This window comes from Bombina bombina, chromosome 5 (assembly GCF_027579735.1).
Source record: "Bombina bombina isolate aBomBom1 chromosome 5, aBomBom1.pri, whole genome shotgun sequence".
Lineage (NCBI taxonomy): Eukaryota > Metazoa > Chordata > Amphibia > Anura > Bombinatoridae > Bombina > Bombina bombina.
The window spans coordinates 846614733-846629250 of NC_069503.1; the positions used below are offsets into that span (position 1 = coordinate 846614733).

The 14518-nt window shown below is 37.5% G+C and overlaps 1 protein-coding gene across 1 annotated transcript in view; it reads left to right on the forward strand.

Moving 5' to 3' along the window:
• The window catches only part of LAMA3 (laminin subunit alpha 3), a 573745-nt gene that overhangs the window by 340980 nt on the left and 218247 nt on the right, over positions 1-14518 (forward strand). Inside the window, exon 26 of the mRNA XM_053714980.1 lies at positions 5133-5286. Within this exon, the coding sequence (XP_053570955.1) occupies positions 5133-5286 (154 nt within the window). The remainder of the gene's footprint in view (positions 1-5132; positions 5287-14518) is intronic.

Genomic DNA, 14518 nt, shown 5'->3' on the forward strand with positions numbered 1-14518 from the left:
AATTAATTAAATACAATTCCTACAAATAAATACAATTAAATAAACTAGCTAAAGTACAAAAAATAAAAAAGAACTAAGTTACAAAAAATAAAAAAATATTTACAAACATAAGAAAAATATTACAACAATTTTAAACTAATTACACCTACTCTAAGCCCCCTAATAAAACAACAAAGCCCCCAAAATAAAAAATGCCCTACCCTATTCTAAATTACTAAAGTTAAAAGCTCTTTTACCTTACCAGCCCTGAACAGGGCCCTTTGCGGGGCATGCCCCAAGAAGTTTAGCTCTTTTGCCTGTAAAAAAAAACATACAATACCCCCCCCCAACATTACAACCCACCACCCACATACCCCTAATCTAACCCAAACCCCCCTTAAATAAACCTAACACTAAGCCCCTGAAGATCATCCTACCTTGTCTTCACCTCACCAGGTATCGGAACAGCCAATAGAATGCGAGCTTAATCTGATTGGCTGATTGGATCAGCCAATCGGATTGAACTTGATTCTGATTGGTTGATTCCATCAGCCAATCAGAATATTCCTACCTTAATTCCGATTGGCTGATAGAATACTATCAGCCAATCGGAATTCGAGGGACGCCATCTTGGATGACGTCCCTTAAAGGAACCGTCATTCTTCAGTTGGACGTCGCCGGAAGAAGATGGGTCCGCGGTGGAGGTCTTCAGGATGGAGCCGGTCGTCATCGGATGAAGATAGAAGATGCCGCTTGGATCAAGATGGTTGCCGGTCCGGATCGCCTCTTCTTCTCGGATAGGATGAAGACTTTGGAGCCTCTTCTGGACCTCTTCAGCCACCGGATGATGGATCGCCAACCCCCGCTTGGGTTGGATGAAGATTTTGGAGCCAGGACGGATCGGTGATACCTGGTGAGGTGAAGACAAGGTAGGATGATCTTCAGGGGCTTAGTGTTAGGTTTATTTAAGGGGGGTTTGGGTTAGATTAGGGGTATGTGGGTGGTGGGTTGTAATGTTGGGGGGGGTATTGTATGTTTTTTTTTACAGGCAAAAGAGCTGAACTTCTTGGGGCATGCCCCGCAAAGGGCCCTGTTCAGGGCTGGTAAGGTAAAAGAGCTTTTAACTTTAGTAATTTAGAATAGGGTAGGGCATTTTTTATTTTGGGGGGCTTTGTTGTTTTATTAGGGGGCTTAGAGTAGGTGTAATTAGTTTTAAATTGTTGTAATATTTTTCTTATGTTTGTAGATATTTTTTTATTTTTTGTAACTTAGTTCTTTTTATTTTTTGTACTTTAGTTAGTTTATTGCATTGTAGTTATTTGTAGATATTGTATTTAATTAATGTATTGATAGTGTAGTGTTAGGTTTAATTGTAAGTAATTGTAGGTATTTTATTTAATTAATTTAATGATAGTATAGTGTTAGGTTTAATTGTAACTTAGGTTAGGATTTATTTTACAGGTCATTTTGTAATTATTTTAACTAGGTAACTATTAAATAGTTCTTAACTATTTAATAGCTATTGTACCTGGTTAAAATAATTACAAAGTTGCCTGTAAAATAAATATTAATCCTAAAATAGCTACAATGTAATTATAATTTATATTGTAGCTATATTAGGGTTTATTTTACAGGTAAGTATTTAGCTTTAAATAGGAATAATTTATTTAATAAGAGTTAATTAATTTCGTTAGATTAAAATTATATTTAATTTAGGGGGGTGTTAGTGTTAGGGTTAGACTTAGCTTTAGGGGTTAATACATTTATTAGAATAGCGGTGAGCTCCGGTCGGCAGATTAGGGGTTAATAATTGAAGTTAGGTGTCGGCGATGTTAGGGAGGGCAGATTAGGGGTTAATACTATTTATTATAGGGTTAGTGAGGCGGATTAGGGGTTAATAACTTTATAATAATAGCGGTGCGGTCCGCTCGGCAGATTAGGGGTTAATAAGTGTAGGCAGGTGGAGGCGACGTTGAGGGGGGCAGATTAGGGGTTAATAAATATAATATAGGGGTCGGCGGTGTTAGGGGCAGCAGATTAGGGGTACATAGGGATAATGTAAGTAGCGGCGGTTTACGGAGCGGCAGATTAGGGGTTAAAAATAAAATGCAGGTGTCAGCGATAGCGGGGGCGGCAGATTAGGGGTTAATAAGTGTAAGGTTAGGGGTGTTTAGACTCGGGGTACATGTTAGAGTGTTAGGTGCAGACGTAGGAAGTGTTTCCCCATAGCAAACAATGGGGCTGCGTTAAGAGCTGAACGCGGCTTTTTTGCAGGTGTTAGGTTTTTTTTCAGCTCAAACAGCCCCATTGTTTCCTATGGGGGAATCGTGCACGAGCACGTTTTTGAGGCTGGCCGCTTGCGTAAGCAACTCTGGTATTGAGAGTTGAAGCTGCGTTAAAATGCTCTACGCTCCTTTTTTGGAGCCTAACGCAGCCTTTATGTGGACTCTCAATACCAGAGTTATTTTTATGGTGCGGCCAGAAAAAAGCCGGCGTTAGTTTTTCGGGTCGTTACCGACAAAACTCCAAATCTAGCCGTAAATGACTGTTCATTCTCCCCATAGACTTCAATGGAAAGCACAGAAGAAAAAACCTATAACATATCGGTCACGCGCTAACACAACAGGAGTTATTAATATTTTTACATTCCAAAGTTCTTCATTTTCACAACATTTTTATTTTTATTGTAAATATATATTTAATAATAAAAAAATAATAATTTCTATGTGAAGAACATAATAATGTAAAATATGTGTAACACGTTTTGGGTTTCACGCTTTAGAGCTAACTCGGTGTCAGGTTAACACACGTGATGAATTAGTAATGTTAAAGTGCTTTCTTGAAGTATTAAATATAAAACATAAAAAAACACTCATATTTTCTTCACATAGAAAAAAATGTACCGTAATTATATATATATCTTATAATGTTAATGTAAAATATAAATCTATACCTATATATCTACAGGAATAGTATATACAGATATATGTAGAAATAAATATTTACAATAAAAATAACATTGTCCTGTATGTGAAGAATATTGGAATGTGAAACACATAAATACATATGTACACACATATATACATATATATGCATACACACACACATATTTAGACATGTGTATATATATATATATATATATATATATATATAGATAGATAGATAGATAGATACAATATACCTCTTTGCAGTTAAAAACGTTGTAATATATCATATACCTTTGATCCCTTATAACTTTTTAAAAATATTTATGCAAATAGTTTTTATCAAATAGTGTTTATATGAGTGTAACTGTAATTTTCCATTTATTTATGTTGTGTTTAGTGCACTACTCTTTACGTGAGGTTTTCAGTCGTGCTAACACGAGTGTAAAATATGATCGCGTTTACTTTCAACTTGTAATACAAGTGCTATTTTCGTTGCACGCAAAAAGCCAATAATGCTTAGCGCACCACTTGTAATCTTGCCCTTAATGGGAAGTTTTAGTTCAGATTTGTATTATGAAGGCATATAGGTAATGACACAAAAGTGAGAAAAACTGTCTTTTGAACAACTAATGTTCCTGACCTTAATAATAATAAAAAAATTCTCTTATGGGGCATCAGTGTGAAATAGAGCAGTGGGTAGTGTTTTTATCAGTCATTGAACAGTTGATACTTAAGTATTATGAGTTGTGCACAAACATACATTTCCTGTTCTTTAATGTTTATATACCTTTGCTTGCCTATTTCCTGCTCATGTTTAGGAATAATAATTATTTTTTTTAGTATAATGCCACTATAAGAATAATGTTAACACAAACAGCATATAACATGTATCTAGGCAGTGCAAGAAATTAAACATTTTTTTCTAAAAAAAATGTTTTAATTGAGATTAAGGGCTTCATGTACTTAGCAGCATAAGCAGCTCCAGAGCCCTTGTGGGGCAGATTCACACATGCAAGCCTGCTTCCTGCAATGTAAGGAGCCGCGGTCATTAGACTGCTGCTTCTGGCACTCTCCGCCACCTCTGAGGAGGCGGAGAAAAATCACCCTGAACTCGCTCGCTCAGGACCATCAGACTGCTGCTTCCTAACCTCCTACGGCAACTATAAAGGGACTGTCCTCAATCCCCCGGACTTCTCCAACTGGGGTGATTGACAGGGGGCGGCATTGGACAAACATTGGACAAACAGCAGCTTGTGCAATGATAAATGCTTGCAGTGTATTGCTGCCCACTAGCTGCAAAACCAAGCAGACGGGGGCGGAGATGTCAATGGACGCCTAGGTATCATGGGCTCTACATTTGTATTATTTACATTTGTATTACTTACATGGTGTCAGACACATTTCATAATCCATGAACTATTCTAAATGACATTATTTTGTGATACAGTAATTTACTAATGCCATACACTTACAGACAGTTTTTAAATGAGCTTCTGAAAGACAAGGTGCCAATACCGCTTACATTTTTGCTATGGTATTACTAGTTGTTGGTAAATATATGTTGTGCATACAGTAGTATAATGCCTACCACAATACAAAATGTCAAATAGCACAGGTGCGTTCTTTCTTCTAGTTAATAGATTTCTAAGGGCAAGATTACAAGTCACGCGGTATGTCTTTTCCGCGCGTGATATGGTATTTTCAAAAGCAATTTTCATTGCCCTGTCTTGAAAAAATCACGTCTGCACGTGCGCAATGGCCTTTTACGCAACAATCCTTTCCGCGCTCGAAGAGCTGTAGTTAACAGTTTTCCGCAACATAAAAGTTTCACAAAACACTTCAAAAAGTGCAGTTACACTCATATTAACACTGTTTAATACAAATTATTTAAAAGATAAAAAGTTTGCATGTGAGCGTAACTTGACGCACTAACAAAAGGACTGTGTTAACGTATTCTCTCCATAGACTTCAATGGAAAGCACAGAAGAAAATGCAATATACCACACCACTTGTAATCTAGCCCTATGTTATTAGAGAGAATAGAGATTTAGCATTGACATAAATTGCTAATGTAATATTGTATAGCTAAGACTTCAGTCATTTTATTGTGGCCGTTTTAACATTTCAGACCTTGGTTTTATCAAGTCTAGTCCATTGATAAAAACGACTGCTTTATAGCAAAGTCTTTTTACGTGTGTTTACTGAATGCTTTTCTTGCTTTCCAAGCTGTTTAGTTTACCAGCATTTGCCAGTGGAACGGTTTGCTTGTGCCTTTGGCACTGAGGGTAAATCTTTCAAACAGAATGGAATAACTCGACCAATTGTTGTCCGTCAGCCAAGTCCTGGACTCCCATTGATGGCAGATCTTGCAGGAAGACAGGTAGGGTTATGTTACACACATTACATTTAAATGATTTATTTTTATAGCATATGTATGTATCGTCTATGTGTGTGTGCATATATATGGGAAAATACATTTTACTAGTCCAGAGGGAAAAAGTTACTAGTCCACTCAATGTTGAAGATAGGAAAAAATTAAAAATGTTTTACTGCTCTGTTTCTCCATGTGTCTTTGTCACTCTCTCTGCATATCTTACCCTGAGTTCCCTGGTGCATTCAATAAATCTATGGATCTTACTTTTGTAAAATAAAAAAAAATAGGTCAAAAAGTTTTTTTTTTGTTTTTTTTAAATATTTTTATTGAGGTAAAATTTGGCATACATAACTCACAGTAAAACACTCCATAAATACTAGCATAGGAAGTACAATACAGAGCTGAAAAAATGTGAATACAAGCGTTGATAATAATATCCACTAATAGGATAACAAATATAATAGATAGAGAGTGTTAACAATGTTATGTAAACATATTCTTCATTCATGCCAACAATGGTGTAAGTCTCCCCATTTAGTTAAGGGGCCACTCATGGACCCCTACCCAGATGGGTTTCTTATTGCACAGGGAGGCTACCTGCACCAGAAAGACCACTCATGGATCTTGTTATGTTTACCTCAGATTTTAAATTTTTTATAAGTTAAAGAAGGGCTTATGTTTAAAACTTCTTTCATAGAACTATAAAGAAAGTAACTAGAATCAGGATTTATTTAAACAAATAACTGTGAGAATGAGTATTGGGAAACTACACAGCGGTAAAGTGCGCTTACCATAAGAAACCCATAATTTCAAAAGGTTATCCTGCAAAGGCACTTATCCATTCAATCATTTAGTTATTGCGCAAAGGAGTCCCTTAGAGGGAACTCATTGAGTTTTTATTTTATCTTAAAGCTTAGCATAAAGAATCATAATCTGAGGCACACTATGAAGTTTAATTATGCCAATAAGTGGGCCAACTTAATTTGTCTTAAAACGCTTGAGAGCTGATTCTAAACAGATCCCTTATGACCACATGGGAGCTCTTAACTAAAAGCTAGGGACCTTTCAAAAGATAAAAGTTTGGTTACCATACAATGTAGTCAGAGCCCTCTACTCTTGAATGGACCGTATCCTATAAGGCAACTAATAGTTATACAGATAGTCTAAAACTTGAACTTTGAATAGTCATTATTAGATTTAGGCATCATTCTAGAGGCTAGGAAGTCTAAGCTAAGTTTGACCAATCTTGACACCTGCCATTTATAAACAGTGTCATGTATAGCATTTGACTGGTTAGAGTTTGTAAAGCACAAATATGCAAATATAATATAACAGAATAGGGAATTGTGGTAACATAGAACTGCCTATCACAGAAACAAGAGAACTAATTATAGTTAGTACAATAAAGATAAGCATTAGGGTGGCTGCGCAGTATGGTATCGTCCATTACAGTATGAACCAAAATTTCTGCCCCGGCCGCAGGCAGAAAGATGGTAAAAGTCCTCAGAGAACCATATTATGCATCTTCTTTTCTCTCAGTAAGTAAACAGTTAACTATGGTAGGTCAACATTAGTAATCACAACATCATAATCTAGCCCAAGTGTATTCATGAGCTATGCAGTATGTGCCAACAATCTGATAAAGTACAAAGTTATTGCAAAGGTCCAACAAATAAAGTATAACAACAAACAAAAAACCAAACAGGACATCAGGGTATGAGGCAAAATATCTCTGAACTTCTTCAGTAGTCCCAGTTGATTCAAGAGCTAGTAGTAAATACGGACCCCAAAGTTATGACAGAGATGAAGGCCCCATAATAGTGGTGAAGTTATAGTACATAAGTATGGTATGCGTATAAATTTGCCCCAATGTGGAGGGTCCCAAGTAACGATATCAACAAACAGGGAATTTGATATCTGTACAATAAATTATAAATCAGCCTATTCCAGCTCTCACCATGCTTTTGTGGACAGCGAAGGCAAAGCACCCAGAACCTTCCCAAGGTAGACTACATACATTCAGTCTCAGTGGCCTTTTCGCCGCCTGCAGCAGGACACTGAGTGGTGTTACGATGAAAAAGTCGCCAAGCTGTGCAGGTATAGGTCTCGGCGCGGTTATCAACCGCAGTAGTGCCTTTTCAGGGGTTCTGGTAGGGATGTTGCAAGGTCCGAATGTCCAGACCTCCGCTGTCAGCTTGCGCGAGGAGCTACTCAAAATTGGGCAATTGCTTTTCTCAGCTATCCGGCACTCCTGGCTCCTGATGGTGTGTGCGGCAGCTGCAACCATTTTCTTTTGACAACGTAGCTCTAGCTCTTTCAAGTCAGCAGTGGTGTTTGCAAGGAGTCCTTTGTTGGTGCGTGGCAGACTCCAAGCCCTCCAGGCGCCATCTCTCTCCCCCCTAGATGTAGGGGAATCAGTATTGTCAGGCTGTTCAAAGGCACCTACCTTGCCCCACGTGGGATCTCTACTACATTGCGCTTCATATGCCTTAAAGTAACCCTTTAGTAGGCAGTATATGTCCTCGATAGTAGCCTTAGCGGTATCCATAGTGATCGTTCACAGGAATATGGGATGTTAACAGGGGTGTAGATTCCCAGGTAGTCTGCTACAAATTAGAGCACTAGAAGTGCCACATAACGACAGGGCCGAGGGCACCCTGCCGGGGGGTATGATGCAGGCCAAGATTTTAAAACGGCTCCAGGCGCCGATGCCATCAGCAATTCTTGAGGAACAAGGTTGGGTAGATGCAGCATCTAGTATATAAGCTGGTTCCAGAAAAATATTTAGTAGATCAATCGGCTGTGAGGTGAATTTTTGCAGTTATCACAAGAAAGCCGTAGCAGCACACAGCTATGCGACCAGTCATGGCCGCTGCCCGGAAGTTCCCCCAGGTCAACAAGTTTGTCCTTAACAAACCAACATTAGCACCCATGCAATTGTGGAATGAAGGCCGAGAGTGCATTAGACTGTCGCTGTGTAATATTCACATAATTAATAAATAATTGTTAAGTTTCACTTGTACTTGCTCTGTGAGCTCTATTCACAAAATGATCTGGGTGATCAGTAGATAGGGTAAAAAGTATTTTACATAGCTTTTTGCAAGTTTTCATATTCAAGGCAATTGTTGTCCATAACAAAATCATCTATTTTAGGTTTGGTATGCTTTGCGCTACATAAACTATACCAATGCTTTTGTACTGAGCAAAGTTGATTGCAGTTTTCTGATCCATTGCGCAGGTTTTTACACGTTTTGCCTTTATTAGAAATCCCACTTTTGGCCTTTTAGGGTATATTTACTCTGCTTTTCTTCAATGTAAAAATACATACCAAGATCGCTTATAAATAAGTTGAGTGGTTTCCTGTTTTAATAAATAAAATAAAAAATATATAGATCGATTTACACTGTAAACCTGATATTTGTAGACATGATTATCTGAATGACTAAATGATGCATGATTATGTGAAACTGATCATTGCGCGTCATTAATTAGTCACACATCAGGCTGTTATCATCAATACTGAATCAATTTGCTCCATATTTTATTTTCTGAATTTGCTTATATGTTAGCTAAAAATTAAATGATTAGCCAGCAAAAATGGTTCCTTATAAATTGTAGGTGTTTTTGCAACCAGATCAACCTTTTATATTTGTAATTAGGACGTCTTAAGTTATTTGAATGGCTGCACTTTAAATATCTTAACTTAAGCCACAAACCATCCAAATTGAACATTAAAGTGGCTTGAAAGTAAAAATAAAACTTTCACAATTCAGATAGATCTTGTACTTCTAAGAAACTTTTCATTTTACTTCTTTTTTAACATTTACTTTGTTCCCTGGTGAAAAGCATATCTAGGTAGGCTGAGGAACATCAGTGCACTACTAGAAGCTTGCTGGTGATTGGTGGTTATATTGGAATTTGTCTTGTCATAGGGTTATCAGATGTGTTCAGCCAGGTCTCAGCAGTGTATTGCTGAATTTAACTACTGTATATGTTTAACTCCAGTGCAGAGGCTACTTATCATTGAGACCCCTCACAAACCTGATTCCAGTTCATCAGAAACCACTTTTCACCTGAGATTTCTAAAATATATATTTCCCCTTTAACCAGCTGAAAACCCATTTTGAATATTTTTGAAGTACAATTTAATATTGGCTTACAGGACAGCCAAGCACACCGGATACAAAACGTACATCCTATCATTTATGTTCTAATTTGTGGAAGTGTTGTCTACATTCTAGCTCTCTCCTTCTCAGACCCTCTAATCTTGCACAATAATTCTCAGTTTAGCCTTATTATTCCATCTAAGCTTCCTCTCTTCTCCCCAGCCACACCATTAGAGAAGATCATTTGTATTGTGATGCTGTTCACTAGCCTGTCACAAATTGATAAATACGATATATTATTGGAACTTATGTTTATTAGATGTTGAGCTCAGTACAAACACCATCCTTGGGCTTCTGGATTATTATTATTATTATTATTATTATCGGTTATTTGTGTGCTGGATTATTATTATTATTATTATCGGTCATTTGTAGAGCGCCAAGAGATTCCGCATAAACTAACAAGCATGTGCTGTTTACTTTGGTAACTGTGCAAAAGTCTCTTCAGCAATACAGGGAAGGACATTTTTTTATTGCTCTTAAGTGCTCAGACAATACAACCTCTGAGTGACTGTACTGACCTGACTGATGTTTTTAGAAAAAAAGGAAGGTGAAGATTAGGAAAGGAAAGGACAACATGCTGCAAACAGGACACAATTATATTTATTTTTATCTATTTATTTAGCAAAATCAGATTATTTGAATTTAAAACAAAATAAAAAAAATTAGGTTTAGAGCGTTCTAGTATATTTTTCCATGATTTTTTTGTATTACTTTTTTACCTTAAAAGTTTCTTTATTTTAAAAACTCTATTTAATAATTATATTCTGTATGTTTTAACATTTATAAAAACTATTTATTCTTCTTTAAATGCATCTTGTCTTTAAAGGGATAGTCTACACTGTATTATTGTTTAAAAAGATAGATAATGCCTTTACTACCCATTCCCCAACTTTGCACATTGTTATATTAATATACTTTATAACATTTAAACCTCTAAATTTCTGCCTGTTTCAAAGGCTCAATAGACAGCCTCTTAATCACATGCTTATTTAATTGCTTTTTACAACAGGAGACTGCTAGTCCATGTGAGCCATATAGATAATAATGTGTTCAGGCCCGAGAAGTTATTTATAGATTTAGCACAACACGGTACTAAATGCAAGTCAATAGATAATAAATAAATAGTCATGTGATCAGGGGGGCTGTCAGAAGATGCTTAGATACAAGGTAATCACAGATGTAAAAAGTATATTAATATAACTGTGTTGGTTATGCAAAACTGGTTAGTGGGTAATAAAGGGATTATCTATCTCTTAAAGCAAAAATTATATTGTAGACTGTCCCTTTAACTTAACCTGTTTCATAGAATTAGAGGATATACAGATTTGCAATATTAGACAGTGAGAACATATAATGAATTACCCTTTAATCAATATATGTATGTGCGCATAAAGATTATACAGTTCTCCTCTTCAGACAAATTCATACAATTCCATATTTAGTTTTCATTGCAGTAGAATGTCATTATGGGATTGCAATGCTCTACTGGCAGAGGTAACTGTTAATTAATGGTAAACTGCAGTGTAGGTATCCCTCACATGTTTCCCACTATTGTCACTTGCAATTCCATCCATGGACGATACATTTTGCAGTTTGTTCATTACCTTTGCAATAATTAGATGTAAGGGGAATGTTAGCAGCACTTTTAAGAGGGATACAAGGATGACTATGCAAGTACAGTATGATAATGATGGTTGATTTTGTCGGTCTGGAAATAAATTGGTAATTAAATCAATGTATTTCACAGCATAAATGAATACAACAACATTTTAAATTAGGGGGAGATAAAAGGTGAGTTTAAAATCCTCCACTACGCACAAAATATAGAAAAAAAAAACTCATTGTGTAGTTCTTTACAAATCTAGACAGGCCCAGAGGCTAGTTTTCCCACAGAAAACCTCTGAATTACACTGTTTCCAATGCAGCAAAGGATTCTGGGTAAGATATGCAAATTAAGTAAACAATGACACACCTTTTTACTTCAGTCTGCTTTTCAGCAGGTTCCCTTTACGCCAAAGTATCGCTGTTCACACAGCTTATAAACTTAGCTAGGGTTAGTGCAGTGATTCATAACCATCCCAGAACAGACTGCTTCGTGGTTTTTGCCACTCATCAGCTGGGAGAAGGTTAGAATCACTGCTGGGTGAAGTTGATTCCGGGCAGAATACAACAACATTTTAAATTAGGGGGAGATAAAAGGGGAGTTTAAAATCCTCCACTACACACAAAATATAGAAAAAATAACTCATTGTGTAGTTCTTTACAAATCTAGACAGGCCCAGAGGCATGTTTTCCCACAGAAAAGCTCTGAATTACACTGTTTCCAATGCAGCAAAGGATTCTGGGTAAGATATGCAAATTAAGTATACAATGACACACCTTTTTACTTCAGTCTGCTTTTCAGCAGGTTCCCTTTACTCCAAAGTATCGCTGTTCACACAGCTTATAAACTTAGCTAGGGTTAGTGCAGTGATTCATAACCATCCCAGGACAGACTGTTTTGTGGTTTTTGCCACTCATCAGCTGGGAGAAGGTTAGAATCACTGCTGGGTGAAGTTGATTCCGGGCAGAATACAACAACATTTTAAATTAGGGGGAGATAAAAGGTGAGTTTAAAATCCTCCACTACGCACAAAATATAGAAAAAATAACTCATTGTGTAGTTCTTTACAAATCTAGACAGGCCCAGAGGCTTGTTTTCCCACAGAAAACCTCTGAATTACACTGTTTCCAATGCAGCAAAGGATTCTGGGTAAGATATGCAAATTAAGTACACAATGACACACCTTTTTACTTCAGTCTGCTTTTCAGCAGGTTCCCTTTTCGCCAAAGTATCGCTGTTCACACAGCTTATAAACTTAGCTAGGGTTAGTGCAGTGATTCATAACCATCCCAGGACAGACTGTTTCGTGGTTTTTGCCACTCATCAGCTGGGAGAAGGTTAGAATTACTGCTGGGTGAAGTTGATTCTAAACTTCTCCCAGCTGATGAGTGGCAAAAACCACAAAACAGTCTGTCCTGGGATGGTTATGAATCACTGCACTAAACCTAGCTAAGTTTATAAGCTGTGTGAACAGCGATACTTTGGCGTAAAGGGAACCTGCTGAAAAGCAGACTGAAGTAAAAAGGTGTGTCATTGTGTACTTAATTTGCATATCTTACCCAGAATCCTTTGCTGCATTGAAAACAGTGTAATTCAGAGGTTTACTGTGGGAAAACAAGCCTCTGGGCCTGTCTAGATTTGTAAAGAACTACACAATGAGTTATTTTTTCTATATTTTGTGCGTAGTGGAGGATTTTAAACTCACCTTTTATCTCCCCCTAATTTAAAATGTTGTTGTATTCTGCCCGGAATCAACTTCACCCAGCAGTGATTCTAACCTTCTCCCAGCTGATGAGTGGCAAAAACCACGAAACAGTCTGTCCTGGGATGGTTATGAATCACTGCACTAACCCTAGCTAAGTTTATAAGCTGCGTGAACAGCGATACTTTGGCGTAAAGGGAACCTGCTGAAAAGCAGACTGAAGTAAAAAGGTGTGTCATTGTGTACTTAATTTGCATATCTTACCCAGAATCCTTTGCTGCATTGGAAACAGTGTAATTCAGAGGTTTTCTGTGGGAAAACAAGCCTTTGGGCCTGTCTAGATTTGTAAAGAACTACACAATGAGTTATTTTTTCTATATTTTGTGCGTAGTGGAGGATTTTAAACTCACCTATTATCTCCCCCTAATTTAAAATGTTGTTGTATTCTGCCCAGAATCAACTTCGCCCAGCAGTGATTCTAACCTTCTCCCAGCTGATGAGTGGCAAAAACCATGAAGCAGTCTGTCCTGGGATGGTTATGAATCACTGCACTAACCCTAGCTAAGTTTATTTTTTTTATTTTTTTTAATAAATTTTTTATTAAGGTTCACCAAACAAATCACAAAAAGTTGAAACAAACATCAGTACACTACAAAAACATCATAGTTCCATTGACAATGATTGGTACATAATTTTAAAGATATTACGAACTGAGAGTTGTAACAAACCAGCTTTACAATAGTGAGACTTAATCTTCAGTCCATTATAGTCCTTGTCGTTTAGGAAATGTACCGTGAGTGAATGGTCTCTTTCGGACCCTATTTGAGAGGTGAGACCTCATTTTCCTTTTTTCATTCAAAACGAATGTATGACATTGTATATGCATATAATAGAGGTGACCGGAAGGTTCCGGAGAGTGAAAGAGAGAAAGCATTAGAATAGAAGGAATGAAGAGGAGAGGGGGAGGGGGGGAGAGGAGGGGAGAGGGGGAGAAAAAAAAAAAAAAAAAAAAAAAAAGAAAATTAATGACGAAGGGGAAGGAGGTAGACCCCAGTCCCCAACTAAGTGGTCAACATCGCTATATAGTTTTGTTCCAGTATGCTACTAAAAGTTCATGGATATCTAATTTGTGGACTTTCAGATAATGGTATCTCTCTAGCAATAGCAGATCCTCCACTTGACTCCGCCATTCCTGTTCTGAGGGGATTGTTTGTGTTTTCCAGTATTTTGGAATGATCTTTTTGGCCGCTGTCATCATAAGCAAAAACAGAGCTCTTTTGCCCCTTGCTGTTAGTTGGGGTATAGAGCAGAATATTAATGTCTCAGGCACTTGCGGAACCGCTGTTCCCAGCACGTCCGACATAGCCTGGAACACCGCTCTCCAGTAACAAGTCAAGCGGGGACAACTCCACCAGATATGGAGGAGAGAACCCACTTCCCCACACCCTCTCCAACAAGTGTTGGTTGTGCCGGGGAACATCTTGCTCAATCTTAATGGTGTCAAATACCATCGGCTAGTAAGCTTAAGGTGAATTTCTTGTACTTTTGCCGAAACCGAGGAGCACTTAATGAGCTTAAATGCTCTTAACCACGTTTCAGAATCAATGTCTTGGTTCAGTTCCCGGTGCCATGAGATTGTGTATGATGGGAGAGAGGCTGTGGAGGGAGCAGCAATGAGTTTATATAATTTGGAAATCAAGTGGGTAGGGTAACTAGTTTGTGTGCAAAGTTTCTCGAAGTGTGTGAGGGTTCTCCCGAAGTCTG